Source organism: Mytilus californianus, unplaced genomic scaffold (assembly GCF_021869535.1).
Source record: "Mytilus californianus isolate M0D057914Y unplaced genomic scaffold, xbMytCali1.0.p SCAF_3, whole genome shotgun sequence".
NCBI lineage: Eukaryota > Metazoa > Mollusca > Bivalvia > Mytilida > Mytilidae > Mytilus > Mytilus californianus.
In genome coordinates this window covers 50,599,328-50,624,939 of record NW_026262679.1, presented here as the reverse complement: position 1 = coordinate 50,624,939, position 25,612 = coordinate 50,599,328, and the positions used below count along the sequence as shown (strand labels likewise).

At 33.1% G+C, this 25,612-nt stretch overlaps 1 protein-coding gene across 1 annotated transcript in view; it reads left to right on the top strand.

The window, feature by feature from the left end:
* Nucleotides 1-10,913: 10,913 nt before the first annotated feature.
* The window catches only part of LOC127733521 (uncharacterized), a 30,265-nt gene continuing 15,566 nt past the window's right edge, over nt 10,914-25,612 (top strand). The window contains exons 1-6 of the mRNA XM_052242873.1: nt 10,914-10,923; nt 12,891-13,094; nt 14,472-14,537; nt 15,788-16,053; nt 22,709-23,131; nt 25,092-25,241. Of these exons, the coding sequence (XP_052098833.1) occupies nt 10,914-10,923; nt 12,891-13,094; nt 14,472-14,537; nt 15,788-16,053; nt 22,709-23,131; nt 25,092-25,241 (1,119 nt within the window). The remainder of the gene's footprint in view (nt 10,924-12,890; nt 13,095-14,471; nt 14,538-15,787; nt 16,054-22,708; nt 23,132-25,091; nt 25,242-25,612) is intronic.

Genomic DNA, 25,612 nt, shown 5'->3' with positions numbered 1-25,612 from the left:
GATTGTAAAGACAATTTTCGATTTTTGTAAGTTTTAACCAAAATAGTTCGTCCTTTGTAATGATGAAAGCCTTATGGTTTTGAATTATGTGTCAGTAGAAAGATCAATTTATATTTCGTACCCCAAATATATTGTTTATTGCAAATATAAATATGTACAAAACACTGGACAAAAAGACGTGGTTTTGACAAAACCATTTAGATTTCAGAACAAATTATCTGAAAGTAAATTAACCCTTGTTTTGCCTATGTTAAGGGTTTGGTAATTATTGACTCATTGCAATTCTAAATGTGTGCAATTAACTATGCATGAGATATTTGTAATTGGTTTACCAACCTACAATCAATTAATAATGAAAAACAAGGCTTGCACCGAGTAAATGTATTTATTCATCGTTATCATATTATAACCGGTGGTACATGTAGGAATACTATATTAAATGTGACAGACGAATTGTTTTTGTGTGTTATATTGTCGTATGCTCTTTTCTTTTTACAAATATGCATTTACGATTTAGTCTGCTGTCTGAATCTTTTCAGTTATTTTCTGAGTAATATATATGCAAACCTTTGTTTTGACAGTAGCGGATCAAATCCAGCACGCCTGAACGGTCGGTCCTTTAAGTTTTACATTACAATACATATAGTTGGTTAATAATTGGTTAAATTTCAAAATCAAATAACAATAAAAATAATTAGGTTTACTTGTAGTTTATTGTTCTGCCTTTTTATCTTATCATTTTGTATTTATGCACAAACTTTATTTTTATATCATATAGGTCTGTCGTCATTTTTATTGAACGATATTTGTTTGGACCGTGAAGATCTTCGTGTTTCCACACAGACAGTCGACACTGTAAGTGCTGGCGCAATGACAAAGCTTCTACAGAACATAACGCTTCCTAGACAATCAGATGTAGATGTACAGTTTTCAAATATTGGTCCAACTGCAGCTAGCGTCAACGCTAATGTATATCATCCGCTTTGGATTTATACTCCAGCCCACTTACAGTTACCTACAGGTTATTTGACTGATAGAAGAATCTTTCGTATGTACAGTCAGATGGCAGTTAACCTTCCGCTGATACAAGGTGACTCCGGTACGTGCATTTACATCGTTAATCATCCTGGTAACAAAAATGGATGCATTGGAATGGCTATTGCATTTTGCGGAGGATTAACAGTAGTCACTCCACTAAAAGACATTTTCGAAAGAATGAATATGTCGTAAAATTATGTGATCAAACCAAAAGATGATGTAGATCTAGTCAAGATCTTTGATGTTTTACTTTATTTGAAGTGATTTATATTCTTACAGTCTACTTACTACATCTTATCGGAAGCACAACAATTTTACAAATTTAAACAATTTAAACATTATAAACTTTAATGAACCAACTTAGCGTTGATATTATAAATAAAGGCAGCAGAAGTATACCGCTGTTCAATAGTCATACATCGATTAAGCGAAAACAAATCCGTGTTACAAACTAAAACCGAGATAAACCATTCGAAAACTTATTATCTTTACTTTCTGTTTCGACTGGTCGTCACAGGGCAATTTCCATAAGATTTAGGTCAAAGTTTAAGAACAATCACTCCTAAATTTTGCAAAAGTTAAAAAAAAGTGTTTGTATTATTTTATTTGTTTTTCCTTATAATCAAATGAACATTATTAGAAGACATAATACAATCATAGCAAATCAAATATCTGCACCGTATTTACAGAAAATTGCATTTTTTAAATATTCCAAAAAATGATAAAATTGCTTTTAAAGCAAAATACTGCTTGATGTATCAACATTCATATGCTCAAAATAAAAGGAATTTATCGATTATTTTTGTCTTTTTAAATTCAATTTATGTATATTTTTTTCTTTATCGCCTTTTGCACAATACTTTGCATGATCTCAACGAACCAGTAAAACGCTTCAGTAACTGTTGTGTTTTGTTTGTTTGATAAAAAGGAAGTTTGACATTGTTAAGAAGTTTAATCTCGTCAATACTCATGTCGAACTGTTAGCGCTATGCGCTTTGAAATCACAAACCAAGGTATCGCTATAAACCAGCGCATTATAAGTTCTCGATTTATTAAATTTAACAGAGCTTTTAAATTGAGAAAGATTGTATACATTTACATATCCTGAGCCCCAGAGATCACCCTCAGTGTAAAAAAGTGTTTGGTTTTACATTTCACTGTAGCGTTTTGTGGACTGTTCTATTGTTTGTCTTTTCAATTAGTTTTTGCTTTTGGTCATAGTGTTATCTGTGTTTCTTCGAGTTATTGCTTAGATTTTCTCCTTTTTTCAACCAATAAAAAATATGCAGTTTGTTCAATGTTCAATGATTTAATGAAATAACAACATTACTTAAAAATGTTAAAAGCTCATATTCAAGAGATATACAGACATTTGTGTGTTTGAGGAAATGTAGACTTTCACCTGTCCTTACGCCGGGTTTTATTTATTCTTTCCATCGATGTGAACATCTATTTATCTATAACATTTGCAAGAAGCAATACTCCTTCTCCATCACTTCACTGAAAGTTTACAATGTTATACTTAGCCAATAAAATTAACATGAATGGATTTGTTTTCAAGATGGACAATGTGAGAAAGAGTTAAGTACTGTTTTATCGTGTATTATTACACCTTATCCTTTCGTTTCCATTATTTCTTGATCGTACATGCATCATCTTTCAATATATCAATTGCCCATCAATGAGCAACAGCTTACCTTCCGAAAACAATTTACTACTAAATATGGAAAATCATAGCAAAGAAAATCTTGACTCAAATGGTAAAATAGTATTTATCTTTCAGCAAAAGTTTCAAATATGGTTTCTTACTAAGGCAAAGCACATAGACCATTCCAAGTGATAAAGTTGAAATAATTCTTTTGAAAATTTAATGGACGCCATCATGAGTTGGTTTTAAAAGTATCTAAGTCATTCATTGTAATGTTCCAATCACCAGTTTGTGGTGGGGAACGTGTTGCTCAGTCTTTAGTACTATATGTTGTGTTTTGTTTAATGTTATATTTCTTTTCCTCTTTTTTAGCTCACCTGGCCCGAAGGGCCAAGTGAGCTTTTCTCATCACTTGGCGTCCGTCGTCCGTCGTCCGTCGTCGTCGTCGTCGTCGTCGTTAGCTTTTACAAAAATCTTCTCCTCTGAAACCACTGGGCCAAATTTAACCAAACTTGGCCACACTCATCATTAGGGTATCTAGTTAAAAAATGTGTCCGATGGCCCCGCTTACCAACCAAGATAGCCGCCATGGCTAAAAATAGAACATAGGGGTAAAATGTTATGATGCTTATATCTCTAAAACCAAAGCATTTAGAGTAAATCTGACAGAGTAAAACTGATTATCAGGTCAAGATCTATCTGCCCTGATATTTTCAGACAAATCTGACAACCCGTTGTTGGGTTGCTGCCCCTGAATTGGTAATTTTAAGGAAATTTAGCAGTTTTTGGTTATTATCTTGAATATTATTATAGATAGAGATAAACTGTAAATAGCAATAATTGTCAGTCGACCCCTTTAGGAGTTATTGCCCTTTATAGTCAATTTTTAACAATTTTTCGTAAAGTTTTGTAATCTTTTACAAAAATCTTCTTCTCTGAAACTACTGAGACAAATTTAACCATACTTGGCCATAATCATTATTAGGGTATCTAGTTTAAAAAATTTGTCCGATGACCCCGCCTTCAAACCATCATGGCCGACATGGTTAGAAATAGAACATAGGGGTAAATTGCAGTTTTTGGTTTATATCTCTGAAACTAAAGCATTTAGAGCAAATCTGACAAGTGGCAAAAATGTTCATCAGATTTAGATTTATCTGCCCTGAAATTTTCAGACGAATCCGACAACCCGTTGTTGGGTTGCTGCCCCTGAGTTAGTAATTTTACAGAAATTTTGCAGTTTTTTGTTATTATCTTAGATATCATTATTATATCTAATATCTAATACTATTAATTATGATTTTAACCTTTAATGACTAGTTAAATTTAAAATCCAAAAAGTTGTGCTTAATAAAGGCAACAGTAGTATACCGCTGTTCGAAAACTCATAAATCGATAGAGATAAAAACAAATCCGGGTTACAAACTAAAACTGAGGGAAACGCATCAAATATAAGAGGAGAACAATGCTTTGGAAATCATGTAAAATTTATTTACATGATTTCCAAAGCATCAGTAAATACAGGTGAAAAGTAAAATCACAAAAATACTGAACTCCGAGGAAAATTCAATCGGAAAGTTCCTAATCACATGGCAAAATCAAATGACAAAACACATCAAACGAATGGACAACAACTGTCATATTCCTGACTTGGTACAGGCATTTTCAAATGTAGAAAATGGTGGATTGAACCTGGTTTTATAGCGCTAAACCTCTCACTTGTACGACAGTCTTATCAAATTCCGTTATATTTACAACGATGCGTGAACAAAACAGACATTATAAATAAAATAGTCAAAATATGGGTACAGCAGTCATCACTGTGTTACAATATCAAAACAAACAACTATTTACAGAAAAGCACAAAAGCATCTATCAAATTAAAAACCACATTCATTGCTTCGCGTGTCTGACGTCAGAAAATGTAAACGTCACATAAGAAAAAAGTTTGTCCTTCAATGATTATTCAAAACAATTTTATAATTTCACATGGGGAATGTTGGTATACAGGGTTAAAAAATCAAAAGTTATGTTAGAATTACTTTCAGAAATAGACCGAGATTTAAAATTGTCCAGAAGTTCTTTAGAATTTTTAAGAATCCACATATGGTTAATACCACTACGCCAGTAAAATAAATTTGTCGTTTGTCGTTCAAAGTATTTTCAAATTTATAATAGAACAATAACATAATGACATATAATAGAACACTATCATAATGCCGGGATCTTTTAAAGTACAGAGTCACGGTGAGCGACACAGGCTCTTGAGACCCACTAGTTTGTTTTTGCAATGGCATTGTTAGTTTTTTTTCAACTTAGGATTTTGAATATCTCTTTAGAATCCTTCGCCTCCCTTTTCCAATTATCGTTTCCATGATTTATTTTTTTTTTAATGTGCCTTTTTAGCTCACCTGATCCATAGGGTCAAGTTAGCCACTATCATTACTTGGAGTCCGTCATTGTCACCGTATGTTATCTTTTTAAAATATTCTCCTCGGAAACTACGATGACAGTTGAAAGCTAACTTTGCAACAATGATCATTGGGGTAACTACTTTAACAAAAAAAATGTGTATAGTAGTCCCACATACCGGCCAATATGGCCTGCATGGCTACAAATAGAAAAGATGGGTAAAACACAAGTTTTGCCTATTTTATTGAAAACCGAAAAAGATATAGATTTTTACCTTATTTTCATTGTTGCTTATTCTCGTGAACGTTATCAACTTGATACATCAAAGGTATCAGCAGGACACGTTCTATTGGTTAGTCACATAACTAAAATTGTCAGCTGAGTTTGTGCAAATAAATGACGATTTTTACCAATTTGTGCATTTTGGGTTAAAAATTTAGTCAAGATAGAAAAATGTAAACAGTACAATTGATCAACAGGACAGGATCTACAAATTCGTCAAGATGTCAGAAATCGTCGGGTGACTCCTAGTAGGATTAGTTGCTCTTTAATGGTGATTTCTATCAAATATTTGCATATTATACAAAAACTATAATGGATATAGATATCGATAAATAGCAAAATTGAACAGCAAGACATTTTTTTACAAATGAGTCAACATTGCCAAAATTGTCATTTGACTCATGATAGGAGTAATTCTCCTCGGAGAATAAAGCCATTTTTTTGAAAGAGATATTTTAAAAATTCATGATATTTTTAAGACAGATAAAATCAAAAGCAGGCAAAACTAGATATCATTGAGATGGGAGCCATCTCTGTGGGCCCCACTGTGAATAATGTGTGGTAAAAAAATTTGTATCTTTATCATTTGACATGGGGTTGTCAAATGAAACCAAAGTTAATGACCTTGACCTTTGACCTAGGAAGTTGTACATAAATTATGACCCATCCTCTGGTGTTGGTTTATATACATATTAAGTATAAACTTTGAAATCATAACGGTTCTCAAGAAATAAAGCGGACTCGATCTTTACCATAGGACATGGGGTTGTCAACTAAAACAAGTTTTTGACCTTGACCTTTGACCTAGGAAGTTGTACATAAATTATGACACACCCTCTGGTGTTGGTTAATATACATGTCAAGTATAAACTTTGAAATCATAACGGTTCTCTAGATATAGAGCGGACACAATGTGTTACGGACGGACGGACGGACAGACGGACGGACAGACGGACGGACGAACAGACTGATCACTATCGGGCGTCCGCCATTCGGCGGGGCCCTAATAACATGATACATAGTTTGAATTGGTTTTTGAGATCCTTGAACACACAGGTACATAGAAGAACCTTTAATACAGATCAGTTCAGAAAACAACACCGAAATCGGTATTACAGACACATAAAAAAATATATACAAAACAAAGATGTACATATCAAAGAATGCGGGTAATAAAATCAAGCTCAAAGTACTAAATCTGCTGAATAAAAGATAAAATTGAGAATGTAAATGGGGAATGTGTCAAAGAGACAACAACCCGACCATAGAACAGACAACAGCAGAAGGTCACCAACAGGTCTTCAATGTAGTGAGAAATTCCCGCACCCGGAGTCGTCCTTCAGCTGGCCCCTAAACAAATATACATACTTGCATTATCCCCCACAGAGCTGAATTTTTAAAGCACTGTGTGATTCAAAATATGATTCTAATACCCTCAACTGTTGTTTTTCTAATTTTTAGATTTTTCAGATTGCATAGTATTTTTAAATATTTTTTTTTTTAAATCAATGTTTCTATAAACAAACAAAAAAACGGTTCTTATTCACCCCTACTGGCCGATTTGTTTTTTGTACTCGTATGAAGCAGAATTCATTTAGAACCTTCTAAAAGACAAAAAGAAAAAGAACCTTGCAAAATTCTTTAATTTTACTTTCCGATATATTGATGCTGTCCTATCATTGAATAACCCATATTTCAGCCAATACTTACATCTCATATATCCCAGTGAACTTGAAATTAAAGATACTACTGATACTAGAAGGACTGCTTCATACCTTGATCTTTTCCTCAATATCGACACAGATGGACGACTTCATACGAAAATCTATGATAAACGGGACGATTTCAACTTCCCAATTATCAATTTCCCATTTCTCAGCAGTAACATACCCTCTGCCCCTTCGTATGGTGTTTACATATCGCAGTTGATACGTTATGCTCGTGCATGTTCACACTATACGGACTTCATATACAGGAGTGTGCTCCTAACGCAGAAACTGCTCCAACAGAGTTATGAGGAGGACAGATTAAAAATGACAATCCGCAAATTTTACGGACACCATCACGAATTGGTCGATCCATACGATGTGTCTTTGTCCAAACTAACTAATGACATTTTTACCACGTGTTAGATTGTGGTTTGACATTACGTCGTCTGATCTTTTAATTACCGAACGTGACTTATTCCCGATTGTGACTGTTTTGCTGAGTGTATTTAGTTTTTATGTTATATTTGTTATTCTCATCGGATTTTGTCAAATGTCTTATCGTTTGTAGTTGTAAATCTTATGTTTTTCTGTTGTATTCGTGTGTTATGGTAAAGATAATTAATCACCCAGTTCATTAATTAAATGTTAGTTTGGGTCAACTAAATTTATACGATATATTTGGTTTACAGTTTGATTTAGAAGAAACACCGACATAGCTAGATAATACTATTAATTAACTTATTACTACCACATTTTATATTAATTAGTATTGTAATTTTCATTGTTATTAATAAATGTTATATGAGTATTATAAACCAAATCTTGAATTCTATCCTCATTCTATCCTATTTTGGGGAAATTTCAGAAATTCAAATGTGACGTCACCTTTTTTTGCGTTGATCTCTTTGGCTAACTCGGCTGTGAATTTTTATGTGCTGGTTTATGTTGTTTTATGTATCCGTTTTTATTCTGTAGTTAGTCACTACTTCGGTGTTGTCATGTATATCTATTATATAGTCATATTTATAAATTTACTGTTTGCAAAAGTATGAATTATTCTAAATACTAAGGATTTTCTGATCCCAGACATATAGCCGTAATCGTATTTGGCACAACTTTTTGGAACTTTTGGTCCTCAATGCTCTTCAACTTTGTACTTGTTTTGGCTTTCGTACTTTTTTGATCTGAGCGTCACTGGTTAGTCTTGTGTGGACGAAACGCGCGTCTTGCGTATTAAATTTTAAACCTGGTACCTTTTGTTAGCTATTATTCGTATGTTTCTCTGTCCTGTATGTTCTCCCATTTATTTGTATTGAAGTCCTGTCATGTAATGCTGTCATTTTAATGTTATATTTAACATTGCCATAAAAGCGGGAGGTTTGGCTAGCCACAAAACCAGGTTCAACCCACCATTTTTTTCTTAAAATGTCCTGTACCAAGTCAGGAAAATGGCCATTGTTATATTATAGTTCGTTTCTGTGTGTGTTACATTTTAATGTTGTGTTTCTGTTGTGTTGTAGTTCTCCTCTTATATTTGATGTGTTTCCCTCAGTTTTAGTTTGTAACCCGGATTTGTTTTTTTCTCAATCGATTTATGAATTTCGAACAGCGGTATACTACTGTTGCCTTTATTTAGTAGATGATTGGCTGAGTTTAGAGGTCATTTTCTTTATCAGCTCTCTTGGATGAATCAAAATTTGCTAAGAACAAGTGTTATAGAAATTGACAACTTTACATGTGTATAACCTAGAAATCTGGAATGCGAAAGGCACTCGAATGGGATTTTCGTTTATCAAAAACGGAAATTTATTTAAGAACTAAATGCTTCTTTTTGTAAATTTATTGGGGTGTAAAAGCGTTGGCCGAAGTACATTTTGTATGAAGCGGAGCGCTTCATTCTAAAAATGTGCGCACGGTCAAGGCTTTTACAACCCTATAAAACTACTAAAAGAAGCATTCAATATTTATAGTTACATTTTTTTGCTAGGATCATGAAAACACGATTTCTATCAAGTTTCTTTTATTTACCTGTGCACTTTATTTTGGACGCTCGTGTCATCATGAATGTACATTTCAATACGGAATGAAGGTTAATTTCAGAACGACGCAAGATTGCTGTTAGCAAATCAAAATAACGTGTTATAAAGAAACATACATGTAATGTTATCATTTGAAAATCATTAGAGAAACAGATTATTACATCTTAGTAGTTGCTCGTGGATTATCAGATGAAAAAGAGGCAAAAATAAAGATCATTATCGTAAAAGGATGCCTAAAAATGTGCAGATGGATTTTTATTGAAGATTCAAATAATAAGTAACAAATTGATTATCATCCACTTAATACAATGATGCAATGACTGAACAATAGCAGTATAATTATGACCTATGGAGAATGTATATTTAACAACTGAGAAAGCACATTCATAAAGAATCCGATAAGGAAGATCAGTTTCGAGGAAGAGCAAATGAAGACTAGGTAAGGAAATCGACACGAATGCATGACTTCGAAATCGCAATATCTTTTAGTAAAATTTTCAAGCATCTCCGCCCCCCATAGATATTCGAAATATAACCCTCAGGTGACCGAGGTTTCTATGTCTTGCACTCCGGTGTTAGATGTTTTATGTTTTCTTTTGTACTATTTTATGTCTTTTTTTGTTATTAATTATTCCTCAAATTGGACAAATACTCATACCTTTGCATCTGGGATGCTATTTTGTGTAATTGTTTTCACTATTGTTTATTTACGTACCAAACAATTCAGAATAATAATTGCGAAACTAAAAAAAAATATTCTAAATTTGATAATGACCTTCATAGTTTAATTTAATATTCTGATACCATACCGTGACAAGTTCGAATTATTCCCCTTTCAACGAATCCAAATGAAATGAAATACAGTAACGGATTCAATGAGCGAATATAGTAATTAGGTCTTCCACCTTTATGTGAGAGACTTTTTGGTATTGTTCTGATTTACTTCTTCCACCATTTGCACACAGTAACTATTCGATATGAATAATAATTCAATTGTTCAGTTTCATATCTATTTCATCATATGTTTCAATTGCTATGAATATGCGTTAAACGAAAAAAAAAGGAAATGAAAATTATAAATTAAGCGACCTTAACCTAAATTAAGTGGTTTAACCCCGCCACATTCTGTATGTATGTGCCTGTCCCAAGTCAGGAGCCTGTAATTCAGTGGTTGTCGTTTGTTTATGTGTTACATATTTGTTTTTCGTTCATTTTTTGTACATAAATTAGGCCGTTAGTTTTCTCGTTTGAATTGTTTTACATTGTCATTTCGGGGCCTTTTATAGCTGACTGTGCGGTATGGGCTTTGCTCGTTGTTGAAGGCCGTACGGTGACCTATAGTTGTTAATTTCTGTGTCATTTAGTCTCTTGTGGAGAGTTGTCTCATTGTCAATCATACTACATCTTCTTATATTGCCTGGTAAATCCAATTTTTATTTTCCGACAGCAGTCACTTAATTATACTATTTGATATACGGATGAAGCAATTAATACAATTTTCAACGACAACTTTATATTAAAAAAAAATACTATAGAGTTATATGCACATTTTTGCTAGATTTCATAAGAAGTTCAAAGGTGGATCCAGTCCTGTTAATAAAAATTTGTTGTTCATTTTTACTGTTTATAGTTGCTGTCAATCAAATTATAGTTTTTAAAATAAGTAATTTTTAAGTAATTTTCATTTTAGAGCTAAAAAGTCATAAAGATTGTAATATTTTAGATCTTTCAATGAATTTTAAACACGTCTGAAGACAAAAAAAATAAACAATTCAGAAAGCTAGAATGCTCTTAGGTACAGAAAGGACACCTTTAATTGATTACTAAATAGATACAATGTGAAATGCTTATTGTAAATGCTTTCGTGTACGGAATGCTCTTCAACTTCCAAATTGATCTGGCTTTCCAATTGGTTTGATTAATTTGGGCGCCACTGAGAAACAGTACAAATTTAACTTGTTATTTTGACGTGTTTTGCAAGAACTAAGTCGATGCCACTGCTGTTCGACGTTTCGTCTCCGCAAGTACACCAGCCTAGTAGTCAGCCCTTTTGTGTATAAAATATTGATTGATACGTCAGTTTTGGTAAAGTTACTGTTCATTAAACCTTCAAAATCATTCAAAATACTATGGTTTTTCCATTCCTAGGCAAGTTCGCCAAAACTTTTTTGCAATATTTTTTGTTCAATGTTCATCGACTGCATCATTGTTTTTTTTTTATTTGGGTGCCACTAATGAGTCATAAGTAGCGGAAACGCGTGAGTTCCTAATTACCCAACATGAATTTCTTCCCCTTTAATTGGTTTTTAAACCGTTGGAGTCAAACTCCGCACAGTGATCGTTTCCGTTCCGGAACTATTTTCCTTGCGGAACGGAGCTGGAACTGCCGGGGTGTTTGTGTTGGAGTAACAAGAATAAACGGGACACGTGAAGATATTGCTGTTAGTTTTACGTACAATGCTATAACATAGATAAATATGGTTTTAACAGTTATATTTTGGTACAAATAGACCGAACCTGAACATAAGAAAAAAAATATCTTGATACAAAGAGGCTGAAAATAAGAAAAAACATAAATGTTTCAAACCTACAACCCACTTATGTCAACCAGTTATATACACACCAACACCATTTTTCAATTTATATATTAAATAAGTCTACTCTTCCTGGTTAATGAAATCTTCCTGATTGATTTAATCATTCATTGTTTTAACAAACTAATCAATCAAACGTGCAACATTCTAAACTATAAATGATAGTAAAAGTTTCATATCAAATTTCAAATATACCATTACAGAAGTTTACTTTTAATTTGGCATTAGTTGAATGCAATCGCAGAATATTGGCAAAAAAGCAAATTGCAAGGTATATAAGAATGAAATCACCAAAAGCCAAAAACAATCAAAGATGAATATTCTAACATTTTTCTCACTTCTCATTTTCGTCACTCATAAAACAGTTAGTTCGGGCAAGTATTTTTACTTTATCTCGAACTCAAAAATATAAATTAAATATTCTTAAATAGTTAGTCAGTAAATAATATGTATATATCAAATTTCCATTACATTTATTAAATGATCTATCATGTATGTCTGTAATGACTTTAGTACAAAAGCGTTAAATAGCGTTACTTTTAATATAGTTTTCTTACATGTATACATTGTATATATCTATTTATCATATACTTATAGAAAATAATGGTATAATTGTATCCCATGATAAAACTTATTTGTACATATTTTTATTCATTATATTTCAAGAATTGCTTTAGCCGTGTGATATGACTTTTGTTATCAACTGCTTCTGGTTTTAGCCGTGTGATATGACTTTTGTTATCAACTGCTTCCGGATTATATCAAATGCTTCCGTTTTATATCAGCTGCTTCCGTTCGCTATCGCCTGACATTTCGACGTCATTCGGCTAAATCCGGAAAATACACATCAGTGGTACTTTTTTGTGTAAAACAACAAAGTTGGATAAAAAAATAATACTAGGAATCAGGACAATATATTATTAGAAAATACAAAACAAATATTACAACAAATGCATCTTGTCTGTATGTCTTCTGCTGAAGTATATGATAAAAAGAACATAACATGTAATTTTTCATATCAGACCCCTTATCAGCCCATGGTCAAAATCATCCCTCGAGCCTGTCGGCTCTCGGGCTGATATCGTGACCTAGGGCTGATAAGGGTCTGATATGAAAAATGCCATGTTATAATCTATATTTATCAGAAAAAGTGTTTCTCTTTTCATAGATCCATGCAGTAATAACGATATCATTGCAAATGCTGAGAAACGTTCATCTGGATACCCGATTGACTTATCCAAAGATACGCCTATAAATGACGTGTTTCTGTCTGATGGATGGTACAAGGTTGAAAGCAGTATTGAAAGTTCTATGCCAAGAGAAGCACCAGGACCCTTGAAGTGTGGAACGTGGTATCCAATCTGGTTAAATGGTATGTTAATCGTTTCTGTAATTTTTTTCTATCCGTCGATTTTTTTTTTTTTAATTGTGAACCAATTTTTTCCGTCATACGAAGAATAATAATTGTTGATTTACATTGGTATTGGCATTCGATTGCATAATTCTTCAAACTGACTAGGATTGCCAGTTTAAATGCCAACACAAGGGGTCTCTCCGGTTACTACGGCTTCCTCCACTAATAAAACCAGGCCGCTACGTTATATCGAAGAGTGTTGAAAGTGGAGTTAAATAGCAACAACCAATCAATCAATCAATCAAATTTCTTCAGTAATTTTGATTATTTACAGATACCTTACCGACAGTTTCCGAAGGTATTTCAAGCAAAGAATTGTGTATGCAGTCATTCTTCGAACATTGTGCAAGTTCTTGGAATATAGAAATAAAAAACTGCGATGACAATTTCTACGTGTACAACCTGGTTAGTAGTCCTGTGGACAAATCAGCTTATTGTTTTGGTAAGTGTTTTAATCATGTATTATTCATAATATCGAAGTTAAGATAAATATATCATAACAAAAAGTATATTTACTAATGTAAGAGAATAGGAAGAATATGGAACAGGTCTACAATATAACAACCAATGGAAAAACTTCAAAAAAAAAGAATAGTTTTATACTGTTCTGGTGTTCGGTGAGAAAATCCAGAACCTTCTTGTTACTTGTTTTATATTAGTCTTTTTACTTATTACTTTCAATACTATTTCTCCATTCCACTATATTGTTAATGTCTTATATGTAGGTATTTTAAGTAAGCATTTAACATCGTTCGCGTAATTTTGTACGTAAGACTCATCATCGGCGCTCGAATCAAAACAGTTAGAAAGGCCAAAGTCACAATTTTTATGGCGGGGATATTTGTTATTAACAGACAAGATTAGGAATTATCCTTTTAGTTTTGCTTAATATACTTATTCAGAAGGATGAAAATTATGCAGCAGTTGTTCCATCATTGATCTGTGTACTTTTATGATTGGCATACATTCCTGGATCTTTGTTTAAAACAAGATTGTGTTCCCTTTAATGATGTGTTGTCAGATTTACTCTGGGCACTACACAAGACTGGGTCTTCCTGTCTTCTGTATTCCCCCTTAAAAATATTCAAAGCAATCTGAAGAAATGAAAAGAAACCTTCATTTTAGCACTGATCTTTAAAAGATTCATAGATCAATGTATGCTATTCTCTCTTTTCCATGTCTAAGCATTAAGTCTAAAAGCATTTTTCAGGATAAATTTTCCTTCTCAAAAAGATACTTGCTAAAAGAATCTATCTATTCTTAGTCAGACAGTCAGTTAATATGTTAATGTTGAAGTTCATAGTTTTTTTCTATAAAAATTTAATTTGTATTCAGGATCGCAAAAAATTCCATGTCCAGATGGACAGTCATCGGAAACAGGATATTACCCAGACTGCTCTGGTGAGTAAAAACTTTTGCTTTACAATAATCTGACGTCTCTCTTCAACTTATGATTTTTTTATTGTCCTTTTAGTATATTTCTCTTTTTTATATAACTATTACTTATACTAACTTACTGTACAACCACACAATCCTTTTCAAATAAGTTTTCACGGGGATCTCACTAACTGTAGTGTTGAACATATGTATAGGGTGTACCCATTGAAAAATGACATTAAAGATTCAAAGTACCGTAAATAAAGAAAACCCGGTAAAATATGTAGCTATCCCAAAAATCGACTAAAAACAAAACATAAGTGCATATTTCCATTTTGTATTAAAACTTAAAATACCCTTCCGGAGCATCTGAGATCATCTCGAATTTTGGTGGGGTTCGTGTTGCTTGACTTTAGTTTTCTATGTTGTGTTTTGTGTACTATTGTTTGTCTGTTGGTTTTTTTTTCTTTTTTAGCCATGGCGTTGTCAGTTTAATTTCGACTTATGAGTTTGAATGTCGCTTTGCTATCTTTCGCCTCTCTTTTAACTAAAATCCTTTTTTTCATTAGGAAAATTTGCAAATGGAAAATGGCTACCCCTAGTAACATAAGGAAATGTGAAAATAAATCCATATTTCAAATAGAAAACAAAAGAAACGATTCTTACCAAAAAGAAAAAAAAAGACAAGAAAGAGTTACATGTGTCAATATGTACTGAGGTATCACTTAAAGTTTCACATCTTTAGAAATTGCAGAAGGATGATATATGTTAAGCTAGCTTGGAAATAATTCCATTTTTTTAAATGTGTTTCTCAAAATCATTTACAACATTAAAAAGTTAAACAATAAGTTGCACAGTGGTATTTTGTATGAAATAATGCTTCATAATATTTTTAAATGGTTTAAACTGACTATGTGGAATTGGTTTTGATCATTGTTAAATGCCGTACTATGTCATATTATTGATTAAATCCGCTTCATTTGGACTGTGTTGGATGGCTGTCTCATTAACAATCATGCCCCATAAATGAATGGGACAGACGATCGATCAGTAACTTAGTGCACCTTTTTAAATATATGAGGACAATTTTAAAAAAAAACATAACTTTATAACTATTTAGTCACACACCATATGTAAGTTGTTTCCTTAAAGAAAAAGATCTGGCAGTCCTAATTTCATGTAAAAATAATGTTGTTTTCACAAATTAAAAATATTTAAATTTCTTCTGTGTTTACAAATAAAAATAAATATCATTAAAACACTTTTTCTTACAGCCAACTACCCAAAGGTTACACTAATTCCAACTGTCGTTGTTGATTTGATTCTTGGACCAGTAATTCGAAATCTCCCATATTTTGAGGAAAGTCTTCAGACGGCATTTAGTTGTCAATTCAACAGAGTTGAAGCAGAATATTATGATGTCCACTGGTATATCAATGAACAAACAGTTACAACGTTTAAGAATGTCTTATTCGATAATATTGAAGATACAAATCTTACAGAGGTTGATTGGGTTGGAAAATACAAGCTAAATATGGTGGTAAGTCTGACAGTGGCGGATCCAGAACTTTTCATAAGGGGGGCCCGCTGACTGACCTTGGGGGGGGGGGGTGGGGGGGAGGGGGCGCTCCAGTCATGCTTCAGTGATTCCCTATATAATCAACCACATTTTTCCAACGAAAAGGGGGCCGGGGCCCCCAGCAACCCCACCCCCCCCCCACCCCCACCCCCCCCCCTTACAACCGCCTATGTAAAATATATTACACGTATATATTAAACTTCTTTCAAAAATAGTTACGATATAGGATAGATCAGTAGTTGAATCTCCCCATGCTTTTGTATGAGATAACGGTTTTATCTTAGTAAATATTTTAAGCATTTACATGTGATGTATTTGCTATTCGATCATTTTATTAATTTAATGAACACGTTTTACAAGTTTGTTTTGTATTTAAATTGATTTAATACATTTTTAAATGGTAAGATGCGATTATTTATCAAACACTTTGCCGTTTTAATTGTTTGTCGCAAATCTTCACCATCTCTTTTTACTTATATCATATTTCAACATTTACTTATTAGGTAAAATGTTCTGTGCGATTAAGAAAAGCATTCGAATCCACACCAGGACTTGAACAGACCAGTGTACCTTATGCCGCAGGACTATTTGTAAGTACAATAAGGTATTATGTAAAACGGATACTGATGGAAAGATTATTTGCAATTTTTCAGTAAATTCGTGATGCATGCTGATCCTCTCTTCTATTACTTAAAGATATAATATTTATTTGAGGGATATTTATCTAAATGAAATGTTTTAAATGGTAAGACATTCATGGCTTATTACTTAAACCGTCTCCTATATCATATTTACTTGAATGTATGTTGTTTGCATCTATATTGAGTATCGACTGGAATACAATTATTTATCAGGGGACAATTCATTTTTACATTGCACTGATTTGTACTCTTTCACATGATTATCTCCAATTATTAAAATTAGTTCAATCGTTGGTAAATATTTTGTTACTAGCCTCATAATCAACAAGCCTCAACAATTAAAACAATATATACAAAATATAAAGTTTACCTCCTATGTGCAAAACAGATTTCTTAAAAATATTTTTTTTTTTTAATTAAACTTATTAATTTCTTTGCAGCCCTGATCAGGGAAAAGTTTAATATGTTTATTAAATTACCCTCTATCCGGGTGAAATAGTTTCATTCTTATCAGCGTATACAAGATCCTTATAAAGATTTAAGTTTGAGCTCATCAATCAACTATTTGAAGTTTTAAAAAAGGTTTGCAATTATACTGCAACCGTACTGAAAAAATCCCAAAACTGAATTGAATAATTACGTCTACTATTAGTCTATCTTTTGAAAATTCGTTTTGTCATCTAATGTAGTCTCGCAGTGAATTAGGGGGACAGTTATCTCTGTTTGCAATAGCTTTCTTTCTGAATCCGTCCTTGATTTCCTACGTTTATCAACTATCAGAATGTTATCCTAGGCAGCGGAATGGGTGTCAGAGTGGAGCAGAAATCGCCTTACCTTAAGAATATAGCTGTGTCTCTGGTTTAATTAGGGAAGATGTTAGTCATTTGTTAACACCTACGTTTCTAAAGAAAGTCATTAGACATTGAAATGGGTATCAATGCCCATACTTTATAATTCCGGAAAAAATAAATAAGAGGGTGTGGAATGATTTACAACGAAAAAACTATCAAGAAGAGACCATATGATGTAGGTCGCTTTACGGTCTTAAACAATGAGCAAAAACCATACCAGATAGCATGCTATAACAGGCCTGAAATGACAAAATGTAAAACAACTCAAAAGCAAAAACCGACGACCTGATTTATGAACAAAGCAATGAACGAAAAACAAATATTGTCAACAGGTTAACAGAAACAAACGACACCACTGAATAACAGGCTCCTGACTATGATCAGGCACGTACATAATGTTACCGGGTTCATATGAAAATAAAAAGATGAGTCAATGAGACAACTTCTCACCAGAGACAAAATGACGTAGAAGTTAGCAACTATTATAGGTCACCATACGGCTTTCAACAATGTGCAAACCCCATTACGCATATCAAGCAATAAAAGGCTCCTATTTGAAAAATTTAAAACAATTCAAACGAGAAAAGTAACGACCTGGTTTATGTACAAAACAATACACGAAAAACATATATGATATACAGCAACAAACGATAACCACAGAACTACAGACTCCTTACTTTGGAGAGGCACATACAGAATGTATGTGTTTTTGCGTTAACATGGTATTATCAGTCTGGCGAGTAAAGCCATGTGTTCCAACTGAATTTTATCGTATATGTTCTTATGTTGTGTTTTTACACCTCTGTCCCAGGTTAGGCAAATGGTTAAACACTCACAAACATGTAAAACCATGCCACATTCTTTATGTGCCATGGAACTTATGAACCAGCTGTGACTTTGTCGTTGTTTGCTGTTTACCATATTTGTGTTTCATTCATTGTTGTAGTTAAGACCAGGCCGTTCGTTTCTCATTTACATTGTTTAACTTTTTGTAATATTTCAAATTGGATCTTGTACAGATTACTTTATGGTATTGGGTTTGCCTATTGTATCGTATAGTGAACTATAGAAGGTCCCGGGACAAACTGTGAAGCAATTAAAGACATAGAACCACTCATACGGCCCGGTTAGAAAGAGCATACAGGAAAGTAGTACATATTTTACACTAAATAGTTCATATGCATAGCTGTAACTTCTTCAATAAGTAAAATATTTCGTTAATTTTGGTCTCAAATAAAATAAAAGCATAAAGACCTGAGTTCACTATAAAACCCTTTTTAAAAGTTTCTTTTGAATTTTAGAAAAATATATGAAATAAAGATAGGAGGGCATATTTCCCCTGTTGCTCAGATCAGAAGTACCTGTGTTTATACTACCCAAATTTCGGGAATCAGTGCGCTCTAATTTGCAATTAAAGGTACTAAGTAAGTTGATTTTTTCAGCACAAGTCAGGATAAGATTTAGTTTTGACATGAAATGACTAACACTTTATATGTACTTAAGACAAAAAAGCTATGAATTCTTGAATGGGTAGAATATAGTATAGAAAGCAATGGGACTATGTAGGCCTATGTATAAGTGGTGTTATTTCTTATGCAGCAAGAATCCTGCAATCTGATTGGTTAATTACCCGGGTGTAAAAAAAAAACCCTCTCTTTTTCACCCGGGGATAGAATTGTGCCAAAATTTCAAATTAATATAAACAAAATTAGGGGGAGGGGGATTGGCAAATTTAAAGATAAATTCAAAATTCAAAAACTATTGTTTTCCCAAAAATAGAAAAAGAAAAACATTTCAAATTCCCCTAAATTTGGTCAATGCGCAGCAACATCGGTGTCGAAAAATGTAGTTGAAGTTTTTCGTAAGCATTTTTCAATTTTACATCCCGGTATAACATTAGAAAAGGAACGTTAAATTTCATCCTGGTATCTATGATGAGATTATTTATTCACAAGAAATAAATTCATTATCTTGGTGTAATCAGGGTAGTACGGAATTTCACACAGATGTAAAATTCGGTACTACCCTGATTACACCAAGATAACTAATATTATTCCTTTTACCAATGGGTAGCTATATATATATATATATAGTACAATCGAATAATTTTAATAAGAACAGTCGTTTTGTTTTGATTTTGTTGAATTAAGGGTTTCTGTTATTAAAGGCAAATCTCTGTTAAAGGTTTTCACAGCTTTTCCAGACTTTGGTCGATTTGAATCTTTTCTTTAATACATTTAAAAAAAGAAGATGTGGTATGATTGCCAATAAGACACCTCTCCACAAGAGACCAAAATGACACAGAAATTAACAGCTATAGGTCACCGTACGGCCTTCAACTATGAACAAAGCCCATACCGCATAATCAGCTATAAAAGGCCCCGAAATCACAAATGTAAAACAATTCAAACGAGAAAACTATCGGCCTAATTAATGTACAAAAAATGAACGAAAAACAAATATGTAACACAGCAACAAACGACAACCACTGAATTACAGGCTCCTGACTTAGGACAGGCACATACATACAGAATGTGGCGGGGTTTAACATGTAAGCGGGATCCCAACCCTCCCCCTAACCTGGGACAGTGGTGTAACAGTACAACATAAGAACGAACTATAAAAATTAGTTGAAAAAGGCTTAACTCATCAGATGGATACAAATAGAAATACATATAACAAAAACACGTGGACGTGACCGGGTACTTGTACATCACAACAACAAAAAGACACTAAGTACAGATCTGAGAGTACTCACAGTTACTGACAACTAGTTCAAAGCCAATAACAACTAATATAAAAAATCATGCATGAATGATTTCGAGCGTTGCATGGTACAAAGACAAAACATTCTGTTTTATTGTTAAAGACAGTTTATCGTCTTAAATTAGATGTGCTTGGACTTTCACGAATAATTACTATCTTCTTGAATTCATACATGGAAATTAAGCAATGATTTCAGATCAGCCTATTGCTTATACTTATGATTTCACATCACCAAACTGCTTATAAGTCTTGAATATCTTGCGAAAGTTGCGAGCCACAAAGAGGGGGTTATACGATTTATTCACGTTTTGACGCAAGACATTTTTTTGTTTTGTTATATTTAAGAGATGTTTACAACTGTTATTTGACCACACAATGTACGATTTCCAGTATCTACATATAAAAAATTCAGAACTCATTTAATGTAGTTATTGAAGTTCCAAAACAGGGTAACTGGGGAATAGAAACATGGTCAATACAGGTCTTCTTCCGACCGACAGTAGAACCCTTAGAAAGTAGGGGAAACCCGTTTGGCTGTGCGGGATAAACAAGTACGCAGCCACGTCTGGTCAAAATAGGGACGTTAATCCGATGCCTCGTGCAGAGAGAGTGACACGCTCTCTGCACATTAAGAACCCTTGCAACAACTCTTTGAGGGGTCGGTAGGTGGCTGGTGGCAAGACAAAATTTCTGTTCTTATCCAATTTACACTCATTTTCAAGTGGCAGTCTAAATTTTCCCGACATTCCTCTCTGGCGGTCTTTATCACAAGACCTACCTATTGTATCTAATGTTTATTTGTTCTCGTCATGAACCTGCTTGAAATATTTACCCCTGAACGTTAATCAACCAACAATCAATTAAATTCAAAACAGCATCATGTATTAGTTCTTGATTGGTTAGTGTCCAGCAAGAAATATTTCCTTACTTAGAAAGGTATCACAATTCATGGACAAATGTTTTATCGATAGTATTTTTAACAAAAGTCATAGTTTTATTTTTCATATCAGTAACATAATAGATGTGGCGCTTTCATTTCTAGATTTTTTTTGCAGAAAACGTTTTCTTGATATTGATGCTCAAACTTTTAAAGTAAGGATTCTTTATCCTTCGTTTCATCAAATTTCTAGCGACCATCTAAGAACATCAAATACCAATTCTGTCTTTCATACTACTGTATTTCAAATTCATCTTTCTGCTGTTTGAAACTTCACAAGAAGTGAAACTTATCACTTAAGCTGAAGACATTATTGTTATTGGACGACTTGAAAACAATAAAAAAAAACATTTTTTTTTATATGTTAAGCTATTCCACTTAGAAATGTTTATCAATGCAAATCCAACAACAGAGTGAAGTTCCGAGATAATTTACCTAAGCACACTCGAGTTAGAGCACGATATGTTTTAAAATGTCTTCATATGTACAAGTACCCGGCCACGTCCACTTGTTTTTGTAGTATTTGTATTTTTATCCATCTGATGAGTTAAGCCTCTTTCAACTTTGATAGTTCGTTCTTATGTTGTACTGTTACACCACTGTCCCAGGTTAGAGGGAGGCTTGGAATCCCGCTTACATGTTTAACCCCGCCACATTCTGTATGTATGTGCCTGTCCCAAGTCAGGAGCCTGTAATTCAGTGTTTGTCGTTTGTTTATGTGTTACATATTTGTTTTTCGTTCATTTTTTGTACATAAATTAGGCCGTTAGTTTTCTCGTTTGAATTGTTTTATATTGTCATTTCGGGCCTTTCATAGCTGACTGTGCGGTATGGGCTTTGCTCATTGTTGAAGGCCGTACGGTGACCTATAGTTGTTAATTTCTGTGTCATTTGGTCTCTTGTGGACAGTTGTCTCATTTGCAATCATACCACATCTTCTTTTTTATATTAATAGTTCTGACTGTTAAAGTCTAATTACCCCGGTAAGACATTAACCGAAAAGGAGATCTCTTCCATTGATTCAAATATTTCATACTAATTTTATCAAATTTTATCAAATCATTATGTAGCTTTTAAACGATATGTGGACGGACGATCAAACATCGATTTATCACAATACGAATATTGATTTGTTTACAATGCATTTGCCATTGCCCATTTATGCCTGAGGCAAGAAATGTATACTTGTCCAGTGATTAGAGGATAAATATAATACCAATTTGAACATCAGACTCCGTGTCATAATTCCGATTGCACCTCTCATCCTGACAATATATAAGATTAGTATTAGAGTTAACAACTGTGGAATAATATTATGAAGATTTCAGTGCTATCCATCTTCTACTAAGAAATTAAAAGATGAAATCATTCATTTTTTTTTTTGGTATTATTTAAGACTTACTGTTTCCTCTCTATTTTAGCCTGAAAAATATGAATACCAGGTAAAAGAGAATGAAACAATAGAAATAAAATTGCAAAGCACGTTTCCAGTTGGGTGTGTGGTAGGGAACTCGGAAACAAACAGAAAAGCTTGCCAGTACAAAATGCACTTGACTTATTCAATGTATCAGAAGAAGAGCGATCCCAAAGACGATAAATATGACAAAAATACATGCAAGGGAAATGTTCAACAAGAAGATCTAGCTCTTAAAAGGCAATCGTGTAATATTAGTATTCCATGTTTTGCATGGAATGAACCTATCATCATAAATGTTACAGGATATATCAATGGCAGATACGATTCCGAGGACAGAATATCGTATTTAAAATTGAAAGGGCAAGATGGAATGCATACTCCAGGATTAGCTTCTCCTTGGGATGATAGTGAAACTCCGGAAATTAAGGTAAGTTTTTGATCTTTGATTGTCCATGCTAGATTTAGTCAATTGTTCTAGATCCTTGAATTATGTTTTGAATATGTGGTCATTTGATACATGCTTATTATGAATTCAAATCATGGTGGCTTCTGTAAAACTATTGAAAAGATTACCGACTTTACCATGTTTACCGTAAAGAAAAAAAAAACACAGTATGTCAAACTCAATGTCTGGCATATCACACCAAATAGAGGATATAAATTCTCCATATGCAGGTGCTGCTTGAATATTGTTACATAAAAATGGAATGTTTACAATGAGAAATCTGTTAAAGCTCTTAGCTGTAAAGTTTATTTCGCAACAAACCCTCATCCTTTTCTATAAGAACTGACTGTCTGTTGAAATAGCGTCAAAAAACATTAGAAATATTCTGTCAATAAAAAATCTACCACCTAGCTTGATGATTTGGTGCAAATATTCATACCATTATGGGAACATTTGGAATTTTCCCAATAGATGTCAATTAAAATTTAATCGGTTAGAATAGTATTATAGTTACATACGTAATGAACATTTTCTTTTGTAATAATGCACAGGAAACCTGAGGAATTAAGAAAATTTAACAGAAAAAGAAAAATACTCTTCAGTTCATCGATGAGAAAAAACATTTGATACATGTAATATAAAAGTAGAGACGAGCGAATGAGACAACTATACACCAGAGACCAAAAAACCAGGATGAAAACAATTAAACGTAATCGTAAGGTCTTCTACAATGAGCAAAATCCACACCGTAAAGTTAGCACAAAAAAAATGCCCAGGGATGACAACATTTGAAACAATTCAAAAGAGTAAACCAACAGCCTGGTTTTTATTCAAAGCAACACTAGTAAACTAAAAACAAATATGACAAACATCAATCAGCTACTACCACTGAATAACAAGCTTTTAACTTTGGACAGGCATATACAAAATGAGGCGGGATTACACATGTTTAAGAGCGTTTCAATCTTTCCCCCAGCCTTAGACAGTAGTGTAACAGCACACCATAAGAACAAAGTTTAAATATCAGTTGGTAAGGGCTTGACTCATCAGGTCGGCACAAAACACACAAAAAACTAACAAAAAGACAGAAAGAAAAATCACAAGGTACCGATCTAAGAGTACTTTCAATTACTAAAATCCATGTTCAACTAATTGATAAACCGTTTTCCCACAGAATAAAATGTCTACTATAGATATTTTATGGATTTAATGTATAACGATAAAACAGTCAGAAAAAAGCATGCTAAAATTAACATATCGACAGGATGTAGGTTCGTTAGAGTTTGTTAAGATGCATACTAGTAGTGGAACATATATGGTTGAATTAATGTTACTATCAATTACCGATAAAGACATTATTCGCTAATGCAGTGTTAAATTAGTAACTTTTTAAAAATGGTATTATACGGATTATGTCAGGATTTTGAAACATGAATGTGGGTCTCATTAGCAATAATACTCACATCTATTCATTTACCAATATTGAAAATGCATTCCATAGTTCCAACGAACAGTGCATTTGTAATTCATATTTTATGTTGATATAATGACCATAGTAAACACAAGGATAACTTTAAACAGTCTTACGTAACAACGTAACTATATATTACATTGTAGACACAAGCATGTGCTAATGAAGGCTAAGTTAACATTCATCTAATCTTTTAAAATAAGTACAGTAAGACTGCTTACTTGGACTCATATATATTAGACGCATGCGTATGCTAAAGATGACCAATATGACATTCATCTAATCTTTTAAAATAAGTAACAAAGGACAGTAAGACTGCTTACGTGGATTTGAATTATAAATCTATTTTACCTTTCAAAAAATGATGATTTTACTGTATGTCCCATCTCGCAAAAAGCAAATCGCAATTTAAACCACATTGTAGTATGCATCTGATTATACAAATATTGATTGATTCCTTCTTTTTGTTAGATTTTAGTTACCGATGTAGAACATACGATGGCTGGAAGAGTTTGTCAATCATACAACGACCCTCATTTTTACACAGCAGATAGACTTTATTGGGATTATTACGAACAAGGAGAATTTATACTTTACAGGCATAAAACTTTGCCGTACCAGGTAAGCGGTTTGGGTATCAAAACCGACTGACTGCCTTCTATGTATGTAAAACAAAAGTAATAAGGCAAATATCCATTCAATTTATATGACCATTTTCATATGTCTTCCTATCTTCAAAGTATCACAGTGTCATATGTGTACTTTGAGGTTCTAATTGTTAATATATATTATTGCCAATAATGTTTAAACCATCATTGCAGATTTAATAAATACTTATCTAATTTGAGTATCCAAAACTGTATAAAGACAAACAAGTCTTTTTTAATCAAACCAAAATTATAGTGGAAATAAAGCTATGTATTTGCTCTAATTCATAAATTGATGTGGCTCTTGATGAAGTTTTACAAACACCTTAAAATTAGCAATGTAAA